Source organism: Camelus dromedarius, chromosome 21 (assembly GCF_036321535.1).
Source record: "Camelus dromedarius isolate mCamDro1 chromosome 21, mCamDro1.pat, whole genome shotgun sequence".
Taxonomy (NCBI): Eukaryota; Metazoa; Chordata; class Mammalia; order Artiodactyla; family Camelidae; genus Camelus; species Camelus dromedarius.
In genome coordinates this window covers 21,877,538-21,901,191 of record NC_087456.1, presented here as the reverse complement: position 1 = coordinate 21,901,191, position 23,654 = coordinate 21,877,538, and the positions used below count along the sequence as shown (strand labels likewise).

At 33.5% G+C, this 23,654-nt stretch overlaps 1 protein-coding gene across 1 annotated transcript in view; it reads left to right on the top strand.

Moving 5' to 3' along the window:
• Nucleotides 1-23,654, top strand: part of DNAH14 (dynein axonemal heavy chain 14) — a 258,985-nt gene that overhangs the window by 46,887 nt on the left and 188,444 nt on the right. The window contains exons 11-18 of the mRNA XM_031438276.2: nt 2,309-2,438; nt 8,527-8,876; nt 9,447-9,544; nt 12,766-12,932; nt 13,682-14,026; nt 17,077-17,418; nt 21,528-21,897; nt 23,351-23,541. Coding sequence (XP_031294136.2) covers nt 2,309-2,438; nt 8,527-8,876; nt 9,447-9,544; nt 12,766-12,932; nt 13,682-14,026; nt 17,077-17,418; nt 21,528-21,897; nt 23,351-23,541 — 1,993 coding nt within the window. The remainder of the gene's footprint in view (nt 1-2,308; nt 2,439-8,526; nt 8,877-9,446; nt 9,545-12,765; nt 12,933-13,681; nt 14,027-17,076; nt 17,419-21,527; nt 21,898-23,350; nt 23,542-23,654) is intronic.

Sequence of the window (23,654 nt, the reverse complement as noted above, 5' to 3'; positions counted from 1 at the left end):
AATTTATAATCATATTGCTGTGATATACTGTCACTTATAGAGGAAATACACAATAATTTAAGCTAGAATTTGCAAGTAGAGATAGTTTTACTTCTTTTCTCCTGATCTGATGCTCTTTCTTTCTTTCTCTCTCTTTCTCTTTTTCTCTCTCTCTCTCTTCCTTCCTTCCTTCCTTCCTTCCTTCCTTCCTTCCTTCCTTCCTTCCTTCCTTCCTTCCTTCCTTTCTTTTCAAAACTAATTACCCTGACTAGAATCAGTGTTACTAAAAGTGGCAAGAGTAAACATCTATGTTTTATTCCTGATCTCAGGGGGCGAGCTTTTCTGTCTTTCATCATTAAGTATGATGTTAGCTGTGGGTTTTTCACAGGTGCTTTTTATCAGGTTGAGGATGTTCCTTCTGTCTTTACTTTGTTGAATGCTTTTGTCATGAAATGATGTTGAATTTTGTTAAATTTTTTCCCATGTCGATTGAAATGATCGTGTTTTTTTTACTTTATTAATATGGTGCACTACATTACATACATACATTTTTGTAGGCTGAACCAATCTTGCATTCTTACAAATCCCACTTGATTATGGTGTATAAATCGTTTGTATATGCAGCTGGACTCAACTTGCTAGTGTTTTATTGAGGATTTCTGCATCTGTATTCATGAAGGGTATTGGTCTATAGTTTTCTTTTATTGTGGTGTCTTTGTCTGGTTTTAATACTAGACTCATAGAGTCAATTGGTATAATTTCTTCCTTAAATGTTTGTAAGAATTCACCAGTAAACCTGTCTGGGCTTGGGGCTTTCTGTTTTGGAAGCTTGTTAATTGTTGATTCAATTTCTTTAATGGAGTCCTATTCAGATTGTTTTCTTTCTGATTTTTGTGAGAAATACGGAAAGATTAAACAAAAAATGATTCTGTGCTATTCTCTTGCCTCCAGAAACTCCTGTGACAGCTTTATTTCAGCCTTTTTTTCATCTTATTTTTAGATTTCTGCCTTATTTTATTATGGCTAGATTTTGCTTTTTTACCCAATCTGAGAGTTTCTGTCTTTTGATAGGGAAATTGAACCTATTCACATTTAGTAATAACTCTTATGCTTTGATTTTATTCCTTCCATTTTATTTATGCTTATTATTTATTTTACTTTGTTTATTGCTTTTCTCTTCTTTTTCTTCTTTTCCTGTTTTTGCTGATGCAGTCAAATGTCTCTTCATTTTCAGTTCTTCCCACCTCCTTGTTTTAGAATTCTTTTTTGCTTTTTGATGTGTTTATGAATTCTCCATCTTTCTAATAATTATGATTAAATTATTATTTTCTATTAGTATATACTTACAATGTTTTAGTTTTCCATAAAAATGTTTTTTTCTATTCTCCCCAATTAAAGCTTGTAGAATATTTTTACTTCCCTATCCTGATGAAATGAGACATATGATTTTTTACTGTAATAAAATATACATAAAACTTACCATTTTAACCAGTTTTAAGTGTGCATTCACAGTGTTGTGCAACCATCACCATATCCATTTCCAGATCTTTCTCATCATCCCAAACTTAAACCTTGTACCCATTAAACAATAACCCCTCATTCCCTATGCAACCCGCCTCCCAACCAAGAAAGCCCTTTTAGTCTCTGCTATACTTTCCATCTCTATGATTTAACCCATTCTAGGTACGTCATAGAAATGGAATCAAACAATATTTGTCCTTTATATCTGGCTGTTTCACTTAGCATAATATTTTCAAGGTTCATTCATGTTGTAGCATGTATCAGAATTTCTTTCCTTTTGAAGGCTGAATAATACTCCATTGTATGTGTCCCACATTTTGTTTATCCTTTGATCTATTGATAGACATTCAGGTTGTTTTCACCTGTTGACTGTTGTGATTAATGGTTCTATGGACATTGATGTGCAAATACCTTTTTGAGTCCCTGCTTTCAGTTCTTTTTTGTGTGTGTTTGCATGTTCTTAGAGGTGTAATTGCTGGATCATGTGGCAATTACATGTTTAACTTTTTGAGGAACTTTTCTGTTATCTTCCATGGTAGCAGCACTGTTTTAAGTGCCACCAGCAAAGCACTAGCACTGATTATTTTCCTTTTGCTTCTTATAGTATCACGCTAATTGGTGTGAAGTGATTATCTCATTATGGTCTTGATTTGTATTTCCTTGATGATTAGAGGTGCTGAGAATCTCTTCATGTGTTGGCCACCTGTATATCTTCTATGGAGGAATATGTAGTTATTTATGTAGTCTGGATATTAATGAGATATAAGAGTTTTAAAAGACTTTTTTTTTTTCTTATTTCTTAACCTAGAATACATAAGGACATCTTTGCTTTCACTGGAAAGATAACAAATGATTATGGAGAATTTGATAATAATTCAAACTTACATGTTTCTTCTGTTCTAAAGTCAGAAGTAAAAACAGAAGCTGATATTAATAAGGTAAAATGGATTGAAAATGATAAACATAGCTTTTTAATGTAAAATGAATAATAACTTCTGGAATTAAAAATGTGATTTATAATTAACACTTAAACGCACAGTCACACAGACACCTGTTTATACTGTAGAAAGCTATAATTACACATATTCCATTGTTTCATTTGTTTACACATTATACCTACTATGTGCCAAGCACTGAACTAGGGACTAAAATGCAGCAGTGGGCAGAACAAATTCCCTAACCTCTTAGAACTTATGTTCTACAAAGAGAGACAGATAATAAAGTGATGAGTACTATGATGAAAAACGAAGCAAGATAAGGGAATACAGAGTGATACCATATGCTACTTTACATGGAAGTAGTCAGGGAAGGCCACCCTAGCTAAAGTAGCAGTGTCCTCCTTCTACTGCCACTACTGTATGCCTCTCTTTTTGCTTTACTTCAGAGTACGTTTTTTGTGCTATTAACTTAAAAATGACACAAGCCAAATAAGAGAAACCTTGAGGGAATCCTAAAAGAAACTTTCATTAGGAAAACTTTTCTTGCCATGAAGAATTATCACCCTACCCCAGCACTGTTTTCTTAAGATTAAACCTTCCGTGGTAAATGTTTATCCTCTTTGGCAAAACAAACAGTTTTATGAGACAGCACTATATAATATGTACTTTATTTATCCTTTCTTTTAAAAAAAAATTTTAAGTAGACTTAGTATCAAGTGAAAATGTCCATATGTATTAAGTAGAAAAAAATATGCACACTTACATAGTTTGAAGTCTGGAAATACATGCAACAAAATAACAGTTGTTATCTGTGGGTGATAGGACTCTTTATCATTTATCATATGCTTTTGTATATATGTGTCTTCTGTTTCTAGACTATTCTGTTCTGATGACCTGTCGGCCTGTTACAATGCAGATCCCTTACTGGATTAGTGCTATAGCTTTGAGATAAGTCTTCTCTAAGAGTGTCTTGCTTATTAGCCATTTCCACTTCCATATACATTTTAGTATCAACCCTATTTGGACTTTGATTGAAATTGTCTAGATACATAGTCAGTTGGTGGTGGGAGAGTTAATATTTTATGGTATTGAGTCTTTCTACCATGGTTTTGTTAAACTCTTCTTTAATGTCTCTAAATGTCTTTTATAATTTTTTCATGAAAATTGTATTTGCTTTTGGGGTTAAATTTAACCTAAGTGCTTTATATCCCTAATCTGTACTCTAAGGGAATTGGTATTTTAGTTGCGTCTACTAGTTCTTTTATAAACACTTTGGAGTAGAAATATTTCAAGATAAAAACATATGCACTATTTTAAATTTTTCCTTAGGATTAACATTAAATTGACATTAAGGACATTTTTAAGACTACTTATATGCATTGCAGAATTTCTCTACAGACAAGATGATATTAATTTCTATTCTCTTAAAGACTGCCTTTTAAGTATGTCCTATTTTATGCTAGTTGTTGCCTATTGAAAATTAAAACCTGAAATTAACCAGTCTTAATTTTTATTTATATTGCTAGTCATAATGTTGAATATTTTTCTCATGCTTATTAGCCTTTTTTATTCCTCATTTTTATGACCTTTTGATGTCCTTTCCCCTTTTTTCTAATGGAGTTTTTTTTTCTTATTTAATTACAAAAACTATTGTAAAATCTAGACCATAACCATTTGTCATACATTGAAAATGTACATCCTAATATGTTGTTTGATTTTTATTTTGTTAATAGTGCTTTTAGTATGAGGAAGATTTTTTTTTTGCAGGCACCAAACATGGGTATAAAACCAGTATTTCTTCCATAAGAAGAGAGCATTATAGGATTAAACACACAAAGAGTGAAAAAAAATTATAGAATTTAGAAGAGAGATCTTATTTGAAGTTGCCAATTTTACGTGCTCTTACACGTGTCTTTTTATTTAGCCCTCCCAATAGCACTGCCAGGTTAACATTCTGAAGAAGGGCATGGTGTATATAGATCATTGGAAGAGTTGCCAGGGAACATAGTGTCATGTTAGAAATAATCTTTGGGCTATCTAATCAAATTGACACTGGCTACAAGAATATTAAATAAGAGCATGAAATGTGGAGGCAAAAGTCAGAAAGTATGAGAAGAAAGGAATAACGATAAAGTCTTAAGGGGCAGAGGATTCTTGGTGTGATTCCACAATATGGAGTTGAACAGATTGTGAAGGGCTAAGTAGTTTGAATCCTAGTCTCATTATCTGGGGTTATTGCCTCGGCCAAAATGATTATCTTCCAAAAGAGATGTGCTCAGCATTTGAGCATAATAGCATTGCATTGCTTTGTCTTGCCTTAGATGCTTTCCTAGCCCTGGACTGAGTCAAGTCAAGGGACTTAAGAGCCTTGGTTTTATAGGCAAGTGCCATCAATAAGAGGCAAAACGCCACAGATTTGAAATGAGTAGATTAAACATGCCTGTCTCTCTTAGTTTCACTGATCTCTACTTCTTGGTTTCTATTTCATTTAATTCTGCTCTAATCTTTGTTACTTCCTTCCTTCTATTAAGTCTGGGCTTCGTTGTTTTCATTTTCTCGTCCCACTTGATCATGGTGTATAACTCTTTTAATGTATTGTTGGATTTGGTTTGCTAGTATTTTGTTCAAGATCTTTGCACCTATGTTCGTCAGTGGCATTGGCCTGTAATTTGTGTGTGTGTGATATCTTTTTATGGATTTGTTTTCAGGGTGATGGTGGCCCCATAGAATGAGTTCAGAAGTGTTCCTTCCTCTGCAATTTTATGGAATAGTTGTAGAAGGATAGGCGTAACTCTTCTCTAAATGTTTGGTAAAATTCACCTGTGAAGCCACTTACTTGGTCCTTGACTTTTGTTTGTTGGGAGATTGTATATTACTGATTCAATTTCTTTACTGGTAATTGGTCTGTTTTCACATTTTCTATTTCATCCTGGTTCAGTCTTGGGAGATTATACTTTTTATACTTTTCTAAGAATTTGTCCATTTCTTCTGGGTTGTCCATTTTACTGGCATATAGTTGTTTGTAGTAGTGTCATGATCTTTTGTATTTTGGTTATAAATTCTTCTTTTTCATTTCTGGTTTCATTGACTTGGGTCCTCTGTTTTTTTCTTGGTGAATCTGGCTAAAGGTTTATCAATTTTTATACTTTCAAAGAACCACTTTTTAGTTTCATAGATTTTTTCTTTTTTTGTCTCTATTTCACTTATTTCTGCTCTACCCTTTGTGATTTCTTTCCTTCTACTGACTTTGGGTTTTATTTGTTCTTTCTCTAGTTTCTTTAGGTGTAAGATTGGATTGTTTATTTGAGATTCTTCTTGTTTCCTGAGGTAAGCTTGTATCACTGCAAACTTCTCTCTTAGAACTGCTTTTGCTGCCTCCCATAGGCTTTGGATCATCGTGTTTTCATTGTCATTTGTCTTGAGGTATTTTGTGATTTCCTTTCATTTCTTCAGAGATCCATTGGTTGTTTAGTAGCATATTGTTTAGCCTCCACGAGTTCGTGTTTTTTGAAATTTTTTTCTTGTGGTTGATTTCTAATCTCGTAGTGTTGTGGTTGGAAAACATGCTTGATATGACTTCAGTATTCTTAAATTTACTGACAATTGTTTTGTGGCCTAGCATGTGATCTGCCCTGGAGAATGTTCCGTATGTACTTGAAAAGAATGTATATTTTGCTGTTTGGGGATTTAATGTTCTCTGTATAACATTAAGTCCATCTGATCTAATGTTTCATTAAGGCCAGTGTTTCCTTACTGGTTTTTTGTCTGGATGATATGTCCATTGATGTAAGTGGAGTTTTAAAGTCCCTTACTATTATTGTGTTACTGTCATTTTCCCCCTTTATGTATGTTAATACTTTCTGTATTTGTTTATGTGCTCCTATGTTGGGTGTATATATGTTTACAATTGTTATATATTCTTCCTGGGTTGATCCCTTGATCATTATGTAGTGTCCTTCTTTGTCCCTTGTCAGTCTTTATTTTAAAGTCTATTTTGTTTGATATAAGTATTGCTTTTCTGGCTTTTGTTTTGTTTTTGTTTTTGTTTTGCTTTCCTTTTAAATGGAATGCCTTTTTCCATTCCCTCAATTTTAGTCTCTGTGTGTCTCTAGATCTGAGGCAGGTCTCTTATAGGCACCAAATAGCAGATGGGTCTTGTTTCTGTATCCATTCAGCCATTCTGTGTCTTTTGGTTGGAGCATTTAGTCCATTTACATTTAAGGTAATTATGGATATATGTTCTTATCACCATTTTGTTAGTTATTTTGTATTTATTTTTGTAGGTCTTTTTTTTCCCTTCTTTTGTTCTCTTCTCTTTTGATGACTGTATTTAGTGTTATATTTCATTTCCTTTTTCTTTTCTGTGTGTATAACTATTATAGGTTTTTGGTTTGTGGTTACCGTGAGTGTTTGTTTGAGCTCTCCATCAAATCTGAAGGAGAGCATTGCTGGGTTGAGTATTCTTGGTTATAGGTTTTTACCTTTCATCACTTTGAATATACCATGCCACTCCCTTCTGGCCTGCAGAGTTTCTGCTGAAAAATCAGTTGATAGTATTAATGGAGTTATGTTGCTATTTGTTGCTTTTCCCTTGCTACTTTTTATATTTTCTCTTTAAGTTTTGTCATTTTAATTACAATGTGTCTTTATTCCTCTTTGGGTTCATCCTGTGTGGGAATCTCTGCACTTCTAGACTTGGGTGACTGTTTCCTTTCCCAGGTTAGGGAGGTTTTCAGCTATTATATTTTCAAATATGTTCTCAGTCCTCATTGCAGTTACTGTATTCTTCATCACTTTTTGCTTGTTCTTTGTTTTCTAACTTTTTGTTGGAAAGTTCTAACTTCTTATTCTGTGTACCCATTCTTCTCTCCAGTTCTTTGGTCATCTTTATGATCATACTCTAAACTCTTTCTCAGGTAGATTGCCTGTCTACACTTCACTTAGTTCTTTGGGGGTTTTATCTTGTGCCTTTGTCTATAACTTGTTCTTCCTCCATGTCTTTTTGTCTAAGAGATTAAATATGGAGAGGTGAGTTGATCATCCTCTTGACTCATGCATACTCATTTCTTCAGTTCATTCAAGGTCTCTTGTTAGTTTTATTTTATGTTTCTCCCCTTTCCCCAGTTTTAACCAATCCTGCTCCTCTTATGAGATGTAGTTTATGTTTTTTTCTTCAATCCACTTTCCATAAGTTTACATTGAATTTTTAAAATATACTGTTAGGTTTTGGTATATACATGTTTAAAATTTGTATAAATGTTACTCTGCTGCCTTTCTGTTTTTACGTATTTTTTCTCAACGTTGTTACAATTCATCTAACATAGGTAGATCTCGATCTAGGTCACATGATGACCCCCCACTAAATCTCCCTTTGGTGAAGGACTTGTTTTCACTGTTAGCTCCCTTTGTTTCTTAATGACTGAAAGTAAAGGTTGTGGTTCCAAGAGGTTATTCAGATGACCACCTGAGAAACTAACTAGATGCCTTGAGCACAGCTGATTATCTATGGGATATAAGGAATCAGTAGATTAATTGAGAAGCCACACCTAGATGGAGCCTAAGAGCAATTACATTCTTAGTAAATAAGATATTTATACCTAAAATACTCCTGTTATTTTTCAGTAGGTATACTTATACTAGTATAATTATGTTAAAGTGAAGGATTAGGACCTATAGTAATGGATTTGAAGTGTATTCTTGATTTTTAATTCTCAAATATGAGTCCACAATAGAATCACCTGTTCAACTTTTAAATGATTCAGATTCCTGGCCCTTGCCCCTGACTTTTTGACTAAAACTCACTGGGGTTAAGGCCTAAGAATTTGTATTTTTAGTAAGCTCATAAATGATTAATAAGAAGTCACTCTGGCATCAATTTACACAGTCTCTGGGGGGAAACTTCTGCATTATGATATATCATTTATTTTAAATTATTTTAAAATGCAAATCAGTTATGGCAATAGAATGTTATTTATTTATACTGAGGTTATTATTTTTTATTTAAAATTTAGATCTGTATTATCCTCAATAAAAGGAGCGTTCTTTGGTTTACATATTGACACTGACACTCTAACATCTGTTAAATTAGATTTTAAATAGTATTAAAGTGGATAAGGATTTGAGAAAAATATGTGCACCAATATTTGAAGTAAATCTACACTTGAGAACTCCTGCGGAGAGTAATTCTTCAGAAAATTCTAAAGAGAACTTGCACGAGTCTGACAAGTGTCGTGAAAAATCTGTGATGTGTGAAGATGAAATATCAGAAAATGAAGTCAGTTTAGTCATTAAACACTCAAATGAAGAACTGCTCCCAGTGATGAAACCAGAAAGTTCTAGTTTCAACCTTGAAATTCTTTCAGGTAAGTTGAATGAGACTATTAAGAGTGAAGGGAAATATCCTAAAAGCTGGAGGATAACACATGAGAGAAACTTGAAGTAGTTTATGTATTATCAGTTAATAGGTTATGATTTTTATAAATATTAAAGTAAGCATGCTCAAGCATAAACTTATAGGTCATTTGTGGTGCATGTAAGTAATAACACCATTATACACTTCTTATCTCAGTACATATATCATTTCTCATTGAGGGGCCCTAAGGACCCTCTTCATCAGAGTAAACAACACTTGAGATGATTGTTAAAAATTCAGACTTTTAGAATTGTTCTCAGATCTCCTTAATCAGAATCTGGGGGTGGGGTGTACTGCCTGAATACTGTCTTTCAAATAACATTTCTAGTTTATTCTTAGGGTGTTTAGAAAGCACTGGCATATATCACCTTGTCATTTAGCAGATGTAAGTATATGTCAATTTTTTAATTCTCTTTCTTTTAATGGATTCTAATAGATTTAGACCTCACAGCTGAGTTAGAGAAAAAGTACATGTCTGATGGGTAAGTAGAAGACATTTTTGAAATTACAAGTAATTATATTTTATGTGTTAGTGCATTTTTTCTTATATATGCTTTTATTTATAAATATTAAATAAAATTTAATTTCTTTCTTAGATTTTCAGAATTCCCTACAGATCTCTTTATAACTCCCAACAGATTGGAGTTTTCAAGAAAAATTCAAAATATGCTGACTGATATTGAAATATGTATAAGTAAGTATTTTACTAAGTATTTTAAGAGTTTAGTTAGATACATTGTCTTCTTTGGCAATTTTTCTTAAATTTAGACATCTAATGCTTTTACCCAGTAATGTAGCAGACATAGTTTATTAAGAGATCACAAATTCACACTCTTTAAATAAATCAACGTGAATTTGGAATTATTTGAGGGTGTGTGAATTATACACATGGCCATTGAGTGCATAAAAGTGGGAATTAGCAAAATAGCCCAGTGTTTGGGTTTTTTCAGTAATGTACTGCAGAATTTTATGAAATTTAAAATAATCAGTATCTTTTGTCACAGCATAACAAAAACATTGTTTCCACCTTAAATAATTTTTATTCTTTTCCAGCTGTGTGTTCATAATCTGAAATTACATGGAAATTATTAGCCTGACCAAAGAATTTATCCCTTTTCCACAGTCTAAGTTTTACAAAGATCTTGAAACAGTAGGACCCTTGACAGCTCCTTAAATGTTCCATAATTCTCCTGTCACATCATGATAGTTTGCTGAGTTTAGAGGACCCTTTTTCCACCCTAAGCTGGTATCCAGTGCATTAGTTGATTTCTTTCTGCAGGCCCCAGGAATGTAGTCTTTCTCACTACACTTTATAACTGCTGTTAAGTTTATTCTTTCCCTAAAACTGCTTGAAATGTAATCAGCATGTCCTTTGAAATCTCAAATTTATTTTAAAGTTTGCATTTTATTGTTAGGATAAAATATGCATAAAGACATAGATTTGTTTAAAAATCAATAAATATGTTAAAGTTTTTATGTGCCCCTAGTCCATTTTGAATCAGCTGAGTAGGTGTTCTTGATGAGTAAAATCTGGAGATATTTATGTTTTGCAATATGATAGTCTTATACACATTATAGACAGCTGTGGTCTCTTGTTGACTCCCCCATATTTTTCTCAGAAGTCCACAGATCTATTCCTTTGTCTTCTAGCTAGAAGTCTGATGTTCCTCTGATTTGCCTTCCTTTGTAAAGTTGCTATTTCTGTCCAGTAATTTATCCTTTGGAGTTAGGGACTTTACTATAATAAAGTTGAGTATATATTATTCTATGCTAATCTTTCATAAAATACAGGGAGGCTTTTCAGTGTGAAGAATAAAGTCTTTTATCAGTCTTCCATACATTCTTTCTTCCTTCTGGATTTTTTTGGTTTTTACCTTTGGATTGCCTGGATCTAAACATTTGATCATTTCCATTTCTTTTGTTGTTGTTGTTGTTGTTATGAAACGTTTCCACCATTTGATTTTGTATTAGTTTTCATTATGAGATAATCTGAGACTTATATAAGAATTTTGAGCATAGTGCAGATTTCTTACATACTCTTCACATGCTTTGTGTAACCACAGTGCAATTATGAAAACTAAGGAATTAATATTAACATAATAATATTGACAAAATAACAGACTTTATTTGGATTTTCCAAGTTGTTTCACTGTTTTCTGTTCAGGATCCAATCCCTGGGTCTCACATTGCATTTAATTGTCACATCTCCTAAGTCTTCTCCACTCTCTTCCTCTGTCTTTCCTTGTCTTTCATAGCCTTAAGATTTTTAAAGAGTACTGATCAGTTGCTCTATAGATTGTCTATTAATTTTGGATCGTCTCATGTTGTCTCATGATGAGTTTGACGTTATACATTTTGGAGGAGAGTACCACAGGGTTGTCTCTAAAAGGTAGTACATAATGTTGCTATGTCTTACTACTGGTGGTGATAACTATAATCACTTGATTAAGGTGGTCAGTTTTCTCCACTCTCAAGTGACTGTATTTCCTCCTGTAATTAACAAATTTGGGGAGGGATATTTTGAGATTATGCTAACATCTTATTTCTTCTGAAAATTTTGCTCACTATTTTTAGCATTCATCAGTTAATTTTGCCTATAGCAGTTATTACTTTGTTCTTCTAATGGTGGTTTTCTGTTTCCATATTGTTGAATGACTCAACAGTCTATTCCTTGTTATTGCTATGTTATATTCTATTGTCTGGGGGTAGCACAGTGTTTTATATATTTCACATCTGGGTGGTATCTATTTTGGGCAGTTATGAATAAAATTGCTCTTCACATTCTGGTTTTTGGATGAACATAAGTTTTCTTTTTTCTTGATTAAATATCCAGGGGTGGTATTGCTGGTATATGACATGTATATGTTTAGTTTTATGAGAATTGCAAAGTGGTTGTATGTATCATTTTGCATTCCTGCCAACAATGTATGACTTCTAGTCACTCTGCATCCTTGTCAGGACTTGGTATTGTCAGATTTTTAAATTAAAAATTTAGTCATTTTAATAGGTGTGTGATGATATCTCATTGTGGCTTTAATTTGCATTTCATTAAAGAGTAACTATATTGTTAATCTTTTCATATGCTTATTATATACATGTGCTTATGTGTCTTTTAAATCTTTTGCCTAATTTTTTATTGGGGTGTTTGTTTACTTGTTGTTGAGTTGTGAGAGGTCTTTCTGTGCACTCTGGGTATAAGTACTTTATCAGATACAAAATCTGCAAAATTTTCTCCCTGTCTGTGCCTTGTCTTTTCATTCTTTTTCATAGAGCTAAACTTCTTAATGTTGATAAAATACAGTTTATCAGTTTTTTCTTTTATGGATTGTGCTTTTGGTTTTGTCTCTAAAAACTGTTTGCCTAACTTAAGGTCACACGTATTTTTACTATATTTTCTCCTAGAAGTTTTATAAGTTTGTGTTTTATGTTTAGGTATGTCATTCATCTTGAGCTGAGTTCTGTATAGTCTGTGAAGTGTAGGTTGAAGTGGGTTTTTTTGGTTTGTTTTTTGTTTTTGTTTTTTTGCCTATAGACATCCAGTTGTTAAGCTATACTATGAACCCAGTGACAGTAGAGATGGTGTCTTCTAATCTTTATGTCCTTACAATAGTATGATGCTCTTCACATAGCAGATACACTTCAAGTATTTGTTAACTTAATGACTTCTCAGATTTTATTTTAAACATGCCTTGACCCACTAATACCCAGTACCTATGAGTAGTTCTTTGTTTCCATAATATTAAATCCAAATTTTTACACCTGTCTCTAAATCCCATTTATCAATATAGAATACTATCTAGCCCTCAAAATAAATCAACCTGAATTTTCAATAGTTGTAAATGTCATGGATAATTTTAAAGTGTTGCTTTCAGTGGGACTTCTGAAAATACTAACCTTTGAATTATATATTTTTAGCCAAAATTATTCCTCTTTGCCAAGATCCTCGCCTATCTGTCTTTACTAATTCAGCTTTAATTATGGATTTACCTAATAAGAGAAAAGGTGTAATAGACTATAAGAATCAAACCAGATGGCCAGATTGTCAGATTCTTTTTGAAATGGATCCTGCCTACCAAAGTCAAGTAAGTTTGAAAACAGTTTACCTTAAGGAGTATTTGGTTTAAGGAGCAGTAACTCACTGAAATTCTTAAATTAAAGGGATTTATTGAAAAATCAGAGTATCATAATTAATGGAAATTGGGAAAATCATTCCCAGCCTATCTCCCCATTTGTCTTCCTCATGATTTTTCATCTCTATTCACCTCTGTATATTTTTTCCAACTTCCACTATGAAAACGAGCTTTCTCTTTTATGGTTCTCTCATAATATTGATTTGCCAGTATATTGACTTTCCATGATCTCAGCTTTTCCCATTTCCATCTAACTGAGCATTTTTTGTTCAAATTAATAAGAGAATCCAATTTTCTTAGCTTGGGTCAAGATTTTATTCTATCCAAAGTAGCTATGTCTTGGGAATTGGATAAAGTCCCATAGTATTCAGAAGTGACCTTTTGTAGGGCTATGCACAGAGCATATACACTAAAACAGGGTGACAAGCAAAGAAATGAATGATTGATGTCTCTACTACATGGCTCAAAATAATATGCTAATTATAAAGTTAAATAGCCTACTCTGCTTTTACATAAAATTGAAATATAAAAAGCCATCTAAATTTCTTAAAGTCTTATGTTCCAACATATTTAGGTATTTAGTAGAGGTTCTTAACAAAATGAACCTCACATACAACTGTTTTAACAGAACTATTAGCATATTAGACTACCCTATTGTCACTCTTAAAATTCTGACTAATTTTTTTAACGTTTATTTACAGATTGTGAGTCTGCTGACTATTATTGGAAATTCAATGGGCCTAGTTAATGTTTACACTTGCCAGTGTATAAAATACTGTACCATGGTAGAGGAGGCCAAAATCATGAGTACAAAAATATCATCTATGGAAGAACTAAATTCAACACAGTTTAAAACTATCCTAACTAAATTCAGAAACTATCTTAGACAGATTGTTAGTATGACCATTGAGAAGCACATTGGTATTTTTAACGTTAGAAGTGTTGATTATCAGTCACAGTGCTTACAGTATGTTGAGAATATCATACATATGAGCCACAGCCTCTTGAGATCTGTAATTGAAAAAAGGAATGCAAATCTATTGGAAGTGAGTATTTTGAAAATTCCTATTACATGAAAACTTTTTTTTCAATTTGTAGCACTTTATTGAGGTAACATTGGTTTGTAACATTATATGTTTCATGTGTACAACATTATATTTCAATTTCTAAATACACTATAGCATGCTTACCATCAAAAGTTCAGTTTTCATCCGTCACCATACAGTGACCTCTTTTACACATTTTGTTCTCCCTCTGCTTTCTTTTCCTCTGGTAACCACTACTCTGTTCTCTGCGTCTATGTATTTGTTTATGTTTTATTTGTTTATTTATTTTTATATTCCACATATAAATGAAATCATATGGCATTTGTATTACTCAGTCTGACTTATTCCACTTAGCTAAGTTCCTCAAGGTCCATCCAGGTCCAGGGTTTTGCATATGACAAAATTTTATCCTTTTTTATTCGTGGGTGAGTAGTATTCCTGTGTGTGTGTGTGTGTGTGTGTGTGTGTGTGTGTGTGTGTGTGTATTATTCCACTGTGTATATAAATATCAAATGGAATATATATATCACATCTTCTTTATCCAGTCATGTATTGATGGGCACTTAGGTGTTTCCATATCTTGATTATTGTAAACAATACTATGAACATTGGGGTGCATATATCTCTTAGAATTAGTGATTTTATATTTAGATAAATATCTAGGAGTAGAATAGCTGGAACATAATGATAGTTCTATTCTTAATTTTTTGAGTAATTTCCATACTGTTTTCCATAGTGGGTGCACCAATTTACATACCCATCAGCAGTATGTGCGTGTTCCCTTTTCTTCACATCTTCTCCAACACTTGTTATTTCTTCCTTTTTTCATTATAACCACTCTGACAGATGTGAGGTAGTACCTCTTTGTGGTTTTGATTTGCGTTTCTCTAATACTTAATGATGTTGAACATCGTTTCATGTGCCTCTTGGCCATCAGCATGTCTTCTTTGAAAAAGTGTCTATTCATGTCTTCTGCCCATTTTTAAATTGCGTTGTTTTTTTTCTTTTTAAGTTGTATGAGTTCTTTATATATTTTGGATATTAACCCCTTATTGGATATAGGATTCGTAAGTATCTTCTCCCATTCAGTAAGTTGTCTGTTCATTTTGTTCATGGTTTCCTTTGCTGTGCAGAAGCTTTTTAGTTTGATATAGTTCTATTTGTTTATATTTGCTTTTGTTTCCCTTGCCTGAGGAGAAAGATATTGCCAAGACCAGTATGTGAAAGAGTTTACTGCCTATGTTTCCTTCTAGGACTTTTATGGTTTCAGGTCTTACATTCAAGTCTTTAATCCATTATGACTTGATTTTTGTTTCTGGTATAGGATAATGGTCCAGTTTCATTCGTTTGGATGTAATTATTCAGTTTTCCCAGCAACATTTATTGAAGAGATTTTCATTCTTCTTACATGTTCCTTGCTCATTTATTACAAATTAATTATCCATATATGTGTGGATTTATTTCTGGGCTGTCAGTTCTGTTCCATTGATCTAAGTGTCTTTGTAAGCCAGCATCATGTTGTTTGAATTACTGTAGCTTTGTATAATTTGAAACCAGGGAGTGTAATGCCTCTGTCTTTTTTTTTTCCCCCTCAGAATTGCTTTGGTTATTCAGGGTCTGTTGTGGTTCTGTACAGATTTTAGGATTTTTGTTGTAGCTCTGTGAAAAATGTCATAGGTATTATGATAGGTATTACATTGACTCTGTAGATTGCCTTCGGTAATATGGACATTTTAACAATATAAATTCTTCTAATTCATAAGCATGAAATAACTCTCCATTTCTTTGTGTCTTCTTCAGTTTCTTCCAGTAATGTCTTAGTTTTTCACATTTTTGGTCAAGTTTATTTTAGGGATTATATTTTTTGTTTTGATTTTAAATGAGATTGTTTTCTTAATTTCTCTTAATGCTAGTTCATTTTCAGTGTATATAAAGGCAACTGATTTTTCCATATTGATTTTGTATCCTGCAACTTTACTGTATTCATTTATTATTTCCAATAGTTTTTGGTGGAGTCTTTATGGTTTTCTGTATATAAAATCATGTCATCCACAAGTAGTAACAGTTTTACTTCATCTTTTCCAGTTTGGATGCCTTTTGTGTCTTTTTCTAGCCTAATGTCTCTGTCAAGGACTGCCAGTACTGTGCTGTGTAAGAGTGGCAAGAGTGGGCATTTTTGTCTTTTTCCTCATCTTAGAGGAATACCTTTCAGCTTTTCACCATTAAGTATGATGTTAACAGAGGCCATTTATGAGACGCCCACAGTTATGTTGAGTTACATAACTTACACCCATTTTATTAAAGGTTTTTATCATAAATAGATGGTGAATCTTGTCAAATGCTTTTTCTACATCTGAGATCATCATTATCTTTCTTAAGGCTTTTAAAAAATTGAACTATAGTTGATTTACAGTATTGTGTTCATTTCAGATGTATAGCAAAGTGATTCAGTTATGTATATGTGTGTGTGTGTGTGTGTATATAGGCATATATATATTCTTTTTAAGATTCTTTTCCATTATAGGTTTCTATAAGATATTGAATATAGTTTTCTGTGCTACACAGTAAATCCTTTTGGTTTATCTATTTTATATATTGTGGTGTGTATCTGTTAATTCCATACTCCTAATTCATCCCTCCCCCACATGTTATCAGAGCAAAGTGAGATCATCTGTATAAAGAACATAGCACATAAATGCTCAAAAAATAGTAGCGAGTATTATGCACTGTTCACATTTCAGTCATACCCTTGTTACTATTACTACATTTAGTTCTTAAGAGCAAATTTATTCATAATAGTACTTCATTTATGTCTTAGTAGCATTTATTTTATGTGCAAGGTACATTCAAGTTCCTTCTGTTAACAATAGAAAGGATTTACTCATGTTAATGCCCCAGTATTTAAACAGTATTTAGAATAATGTCTAGATGGTATCTTCCTTTTTTCTGAAATTATAATTAAGTTAGTAAGAGATAATTAAAAAGTAATTAGTCTTCTAAAATAGTGAAGAATTATTATATAATTATAATTGATGTGTTAATGATTTTAGATTGTAGACTCATCATTGCAAAAACTGGAATGTGCTCCCACTGAAAAAGAAGAATTTGTGGAACATTTTACTTTTTTGGATACAATTTCTTCAAAAATATCTAAACTAGAAAAAGAGTTCTCAGCAATTGCTCAGCTATATTCTGTTGTAAGGTATTACCAGATCCATATTTCAGAAGAGCAAATTGCCATATATAAAATCCTTCTTACCAAGTTTGATCAATTAAAAACCTCTATGAAGTTAAGTGAAGCAAATAAAGATGCTGCTATTGCTAAGTTCAGAAACAATTTGGAAGTATATATCACTGGTCTACGGGTTGACGTTAGTAATTTAAAAGCCAAAGTAAGTTTTTGTTTTTCATTGAACATCAGCTCAATATTAGTCTCATGTAAACCTAACATATAGGTATTTCCTTTCTGTGGAATCTTAGATAAATAATTTAATCCAGGTATTCTTACTGTGGAATCCACTGACAAATTTGTGAACTTGAAGGGGAAGTGAAATTACGTATCTGTTCTCACTAACCTCTAACTGAAATTTAGCATTTTTTCCAATTATGAATGAATGTAGACAACAGACAACAGAAAAGCTGGTGACTTTTTCATTAGGCTTCAGTAGACTGCCAAAGGGATCCCTTGGCATAAAAATGCTAAAAGAAAAAAACAAAACAAAACAAAAAACAAACAAATTAAACACACACACACACACACACACACACACACACACACACACACACACACACAAACCCCTGAAATCACACACACCCCTGAAATCTTTGTGGGCTTTAATCTAGGCCAAAAGGTAATAGTTCCAACTTCACTCGCTTATCATGAGGAGCAAACTACAAAATAAACACCTAACATTTACTGAGCCTTCATTATGTGGAACTGTGCTAAGTACTTGATCCTTTTATCTGCATGAAACAAAAAAACAAAAACCCCTGAGATTTAAAGAGGTTAAGTAACTTGCTTAAGAGCACACAGCAAGTAAGAGCCAGGGCTCCAGAAGCCTTGTTTCTCAGCACTCCCCTCTATCCTCACCATCATTACAAGTTATTATCATATTTATTCATATATTTTGAGTACCTAATATGTATTAGGCACAATGTTATTTATTGCAATTAATTGTTTTTTCAAATTTCTCTGTGCAGTTGATCTATAACTGGTTTCACACAAATACAATGATGATGAAAAAAAAGTCATATGAAAGTACTTGAGCACATATCCAATGCAATTTTAGGATATTACTAGAAATTCATATATACAATAGTTCATCCTATTTATATTTGATAAGTGTAGTAGGTTAGGCACTGACTGGAATGAAGATCTATGTTACAATAAGTTTATTAGAGAGTGTGGCAAACAAAGTGAGGGACTGAGGGGATCAAGATAGGATAGAAGGAAGAATTGAACTGATTCAGAGGATCCAGTGGGAATCTCTAAACTGCAATGACACTGCAGTTACCCTGAATGGAGGCAAGAGGGCTGGGTCTTTGTGCCTCCATGATGGAGCTGTAGAGGAAGTGAATCCTGTGTAACTTAGCTCTTCTTGTCTAAGGACAATTACTGGGGAGGGTCTGTGCTATGCAGAGAAGCATCTGTCTTCAGATTCACTGATTCTTTACTCTGTCATCTCCATCCAGTTACTGAGCCAAATCCAGTGAGCTTTTATTTTTGTTTATTGTGTTTTTCAGTTCTAAAATTGCCATTTGATTCTTCTTTATGTCTTTTTATTTTTCTTTGCTAAGATTTTTTAATTTTCCCAGTGGCATCAAGAGTATTCATCATTTTTGGTGCAGCGTTTTTATAATACCTGCCTTAAATTCTTTGTCAGATAATTCTAACATCTGTATCGTTAGTTACTGGTGTCTGTTGATTATCTTTTCCCATGTGGGTTGAGGTTTCCCTGACTTTTTTTTTTATATACCTAGTAATTTGGGGTTAAATACTATGCTATTATATTCTGTGTCTTATTTAAATCCCAAAGAAGAATGTTGGTCTTTTTTTGTTTTAGAAGGCAGTTGACCTAATTAGATTTGTGTCCCAAGTTCCAACCCACTTTCTTTGGACTGTGGTTCCATTGTTATTTCAGTTATCAGAGCCTTTACAGTGCTCTTCAGATTTATACCATGTGTCTGCCATCCAGTGATCAGTCTTCTGAGTAGTGGTCTGTTAGTTTAGTATCCAAGTCTTTGATATGCTGAATAAGATCAGATCCATATGGGTACAGCTCAAGATTAAGCGTAGGACCTCATAAACAACTTTATGCAGTCACTTTGCAGAGAACAAACTTCTCTGTATTTTCTAGATTCCCTGCACTCTTTTCTCTCAGTCTTCTGGTTAGAAAGCTTGGGCTTGTTACTGTACTCTGCCATCTACTTCCATAACTGCATCCATGTTGGGGCAAAGCAGTAGAACACACAGAGGAAAAAAATCAACAGAGTTGACCCTCCTTGGAACCACAGTTTACCAGAACAGAAAGTAAAGTTCTCCTCCCTCAGAGTTTCAACTCCTGAGGCATTCATTGCCACCAGCTGCTAATACCACCCTGGAATTGTTTAAGGGCTGGGGTATGAGAGAACAGAAAAAAGAAAGAAAGGGAGGGGGGCTTCCATACTCTGAGCATTAGGAACTGCCAAAGAAAAGCGAGAGTTGGACAGTAGTCACAATGTTAAAAATAGATTTTGATTCAGGACTATTAGAACAGGGGGCAAAGAGACCACAGTATAGAATCAGATTCAATTCCAAATACTGTATGGCAAGGGGGAATTTATAACTAGGGAGCAGGGATGGAGTCAGTGAATGGAAGGAAAATTACTAGGAGGAAACATCGGGGGTAAGTAGGTAAGTAACCTAATAAAATTTTTGCTCAAGACAAGCCAGGATGATCAGACATCACCTGGGGAGGGTGGGGGATAAGGAACCAGACATTGGGGTGGGGGTTCTGGTTTAACTGACTTTAGCAGGGTTCTTTCTGAAAGTAGGTTTTACAAGAAGTGCAGGAATGAGCCTAGGAGAAGGCTTGGGAGACTGACTAAAGTTTGGTCAAGCAAAGAACCTTTCAGAACCTTTCCTGATCCTTAAGTCAGAACTAACAGGTTCTCCTGAAGCTCTCACTGTTTGTGCCCCATGAAACTTACTCCCAGGTTTCTAGAGCTTAGGTCAGGGGAAAAAATGGTAAATTCACCACTAATTTGGTGGCGTTTCAAATTACAATCTTCTTCCTCAATCTGTCTTCTACAATTTACTTTCAGATTCCTCCCATCACTGCTCCCTCCATGTATTCTGTCCAGGGTTGATAGGTGTATTCATTGGGAAATACAGGGTGGGGCATATTTAGTCCATCTTCTGACTTCAATTGCATAACCTTTTAAACTATTTAATTTATATACTTGGTGGCTGATACCATTCTGTAAAGGTCTCCATTCAAAAACTGCTGATAGAATTTGCAAAACTTTACCTTGACTCCACCTAAGCAGTTAAGATTATTTCTCCAAGTAATATCTCTCCAAGTATCTCCCTTTCTCAAGATAGCTCATTTGCAAACATTAATAAATATTGATGAATGGAAAATTATGGGAGAAGCCTAAGGAAATTTTTATTATAATCCATTATATAAGCATCACTGTTATAGATTATATATTAAGCCCAGTCCATTATCACAGATACTGTTATCAATTGTACACAGCTTAATGTGTTATGATTGTTACCAGTGTTTATTGGATGACCACACTGCACATAAAACAATGTTACATGCAGTTCCATGGGTTGGATTTTTCTTTAAAGAATAAGGTGATAGGATCTAAATTAATTTATTCTTTCAACAGCATTTTACTGTGCTAGGTTCTGTGAGGTATACAAAAATAAATCAGTAAAACTATCCTTAATCTTTAGAATTTTATAATTTAATAATGGGTAAATCAGGGCAGTATTTTACTTATATCCCTCTTCAGAGGTTATTTTCACAATCTCATGTACAGTAGTAAAACTAATACAAGGCAACATGTGACAAGCATCATAAAAGTAATATGAAGTTCAACAAGATCAGAAAAAGGAAATAAGTTTTGGAGTCAGGCTGTCCTAGGGCCATACCCTGGAATTGCCACTTACCATTAGATGGTGGGAAAATGATTTATAACCTCAGAACTTCCTTGAAAAATTGTGGAAAGTATAAACTATCTTTTGAGTTTCTTGTGTGGACTTAGTAAATAAGGTTGTAAATGTTACTTACCACAGGGCCTGAGTTAGAAAAGGTATACAATAAATTATAGATATGATTTTTAAAATAATTAAAATTAACCATAATCACAATTATAAACTAAGGACAGTCTTTTCAGATAATGATTGCAAATAATCTTTGTTGAAGCTTAGATGGCAGACTGAAATGTCAATAAAACATGTTTGTGTTCAGAACATATTCCCTCTTAAGAATGTCTTGCTGTTATTTTTTAGATAAGAGATCCTGTTCTGTTATATGCTGGTACTCAATTGTCAACAGCAATGGAAATGATCCACACTCTCTCAGAGGAAGCTGCAAGTTTAGCCATCAAAGCTAAAACATATTCAAACTATCAGGATCGTTTTGATGATGCCCAATCTCATATGCATTCTCTTAATATGGAAGAGATTACACAGATTGTGCTTTCAGAGATCGCTGACATTGAATATGACTTAACATTAAGGAAAATATTATGGGATGCACAAGAGGACTGGGGAACACTCTTTCGGGAATGGAGGAATAGCACTCTTCACAGTATTGATATAGAATCAGTACATAGAAATGTTTCAAAATGGATGCAGATAATCTTTGTACTAGAAAAAGGTAAAGTGGCTTTCTCAAGTTTTCCTACTTAGGATTACACATAAAATGGTCTCTGGGTCAGTGAGATCATTGTCCTTGGCTTTGTTACTTTACCTGTTCCTAGGGCTAACCATTAATGGCTGAAAAGAGAGTGCAAGAGTGGAGGTAGGAATAGTTTCCTAAAGCAAAAAAGAGATTAAAAGTTTGCAAAAACTTTTAAAGTAATTAATAACAATTTTTATATCTGTTAAAAAGTGGGTTCCCTAGGTAGAACCCCAAACACTTCACCATGATTCTGGCTCTTCTTAGGGCCAGAAATGTTTTGATGATAAGGGCCCACCTGTAAATCCTCACTATGTATGCCTATATTATCCTTTTGGCAGTGGAGGAAACAGCTAGAGTCATTTTGAGAGGGTTTCCATCTGCTAATCATCAAATCTGAAATCTTGCCAATGTAGAGATGTTGTACCTGCATGAGCAATTCTGTAAGATCATATCCTTTCCGAAAAGAAAGTTTTATTTCACTTGGCAAGAGAATGTTTTTGTTTTTTAAATTCCTCTCTTATCTCTCAGCTACATTTTAAACTATAATTTCCTCTCAAGGAAAACACTTTAAATTATACAAGAAATAATTCTTGTATAATTTAACCGTAGTTTCTTTTATCCATAGTTTCCCAGATAAAATCTTGCTATTTGTCAAAGTATAGACTGCAGAAGCCAAAGTTCTCTTGTCCTTGTATTTAAGTAGGTCTTGAAAAACATTTATGTTATTCGACATGGCTTTATAAAACAAGCCTTACCTGTGTAAATTGGATATTCAAGAATATGGGTATAGTTTTTAGTTCTCCCAAGTCCCCTACTTAGGCTGTTTCTCTGTCTCCTCCCCCTTTCTTTTATAAATTGATTAAAAAGGTTATAAGGCTTAAACCTTCAGCTGCACAGATTTTGAGTCCTGTACCCTGGTGGGTTGTCAGTGCCCGAGAACAGACTAATACTGGTCTATGGCAAAGTTTTTACCTAAATTTCATACATTTTAGTGTGAAGACATTTTCTTTATGAAATGATAGTGACAGAATTTTTTCCCTTGATATTCTTCCTTATGGGGCAGAACTTAAAAGCTCAAAACCTGTAACAGTCTTTTGAAATGTATACGTATACCTGTCTGTCTGAATATCTGTCTTGTCAGTGAAAATCTGAGAAAACAGGTGGTAGCTGGCTATCCCTGGTATCGAGTTTTCCAGGATAACTTGGTATCTGATGGTCTTGGGTTTAATCACCAATCCATGTGACTGTTTTTCTTTATTTTAATCCACACTTAATTCTTATGGGAGGAAGATACTAATAATAAAACTCATTATTTTAGTGCAGACTAATAACTGATAAAACTAGTATTACATTAAATAGAAAATTTGTTTTCTGGCTTAAAGAAGTTGATGAACACATGGTAAGCTTCTTGACCCATTGCTTCTTATAGGTTTGCCTAAAAACGACATGGTAACACATCTTAAGCAATCAGTGACAGATTTTAAACGAGAACTGCCTGTCATCATATCACTAGGAAACCCCTGTCTCAAGCCAAGGCATTGGGAGGCTCTCCAGGAGATTATTGGAAAGTCAGTTTCTCTTGATAGAAACTGTACAGTAGAGAATCTTCTAGCACTTAAGGTAAATTAAAATTGTTTAGAAAAAAAAGTTAGCATACCAGAGGGGCCAATTTTAAGTAGGCAAGTAAATCTTAAAGGAGTAGAAATTAGGAAACGGAGAAGTTTATATAGAAC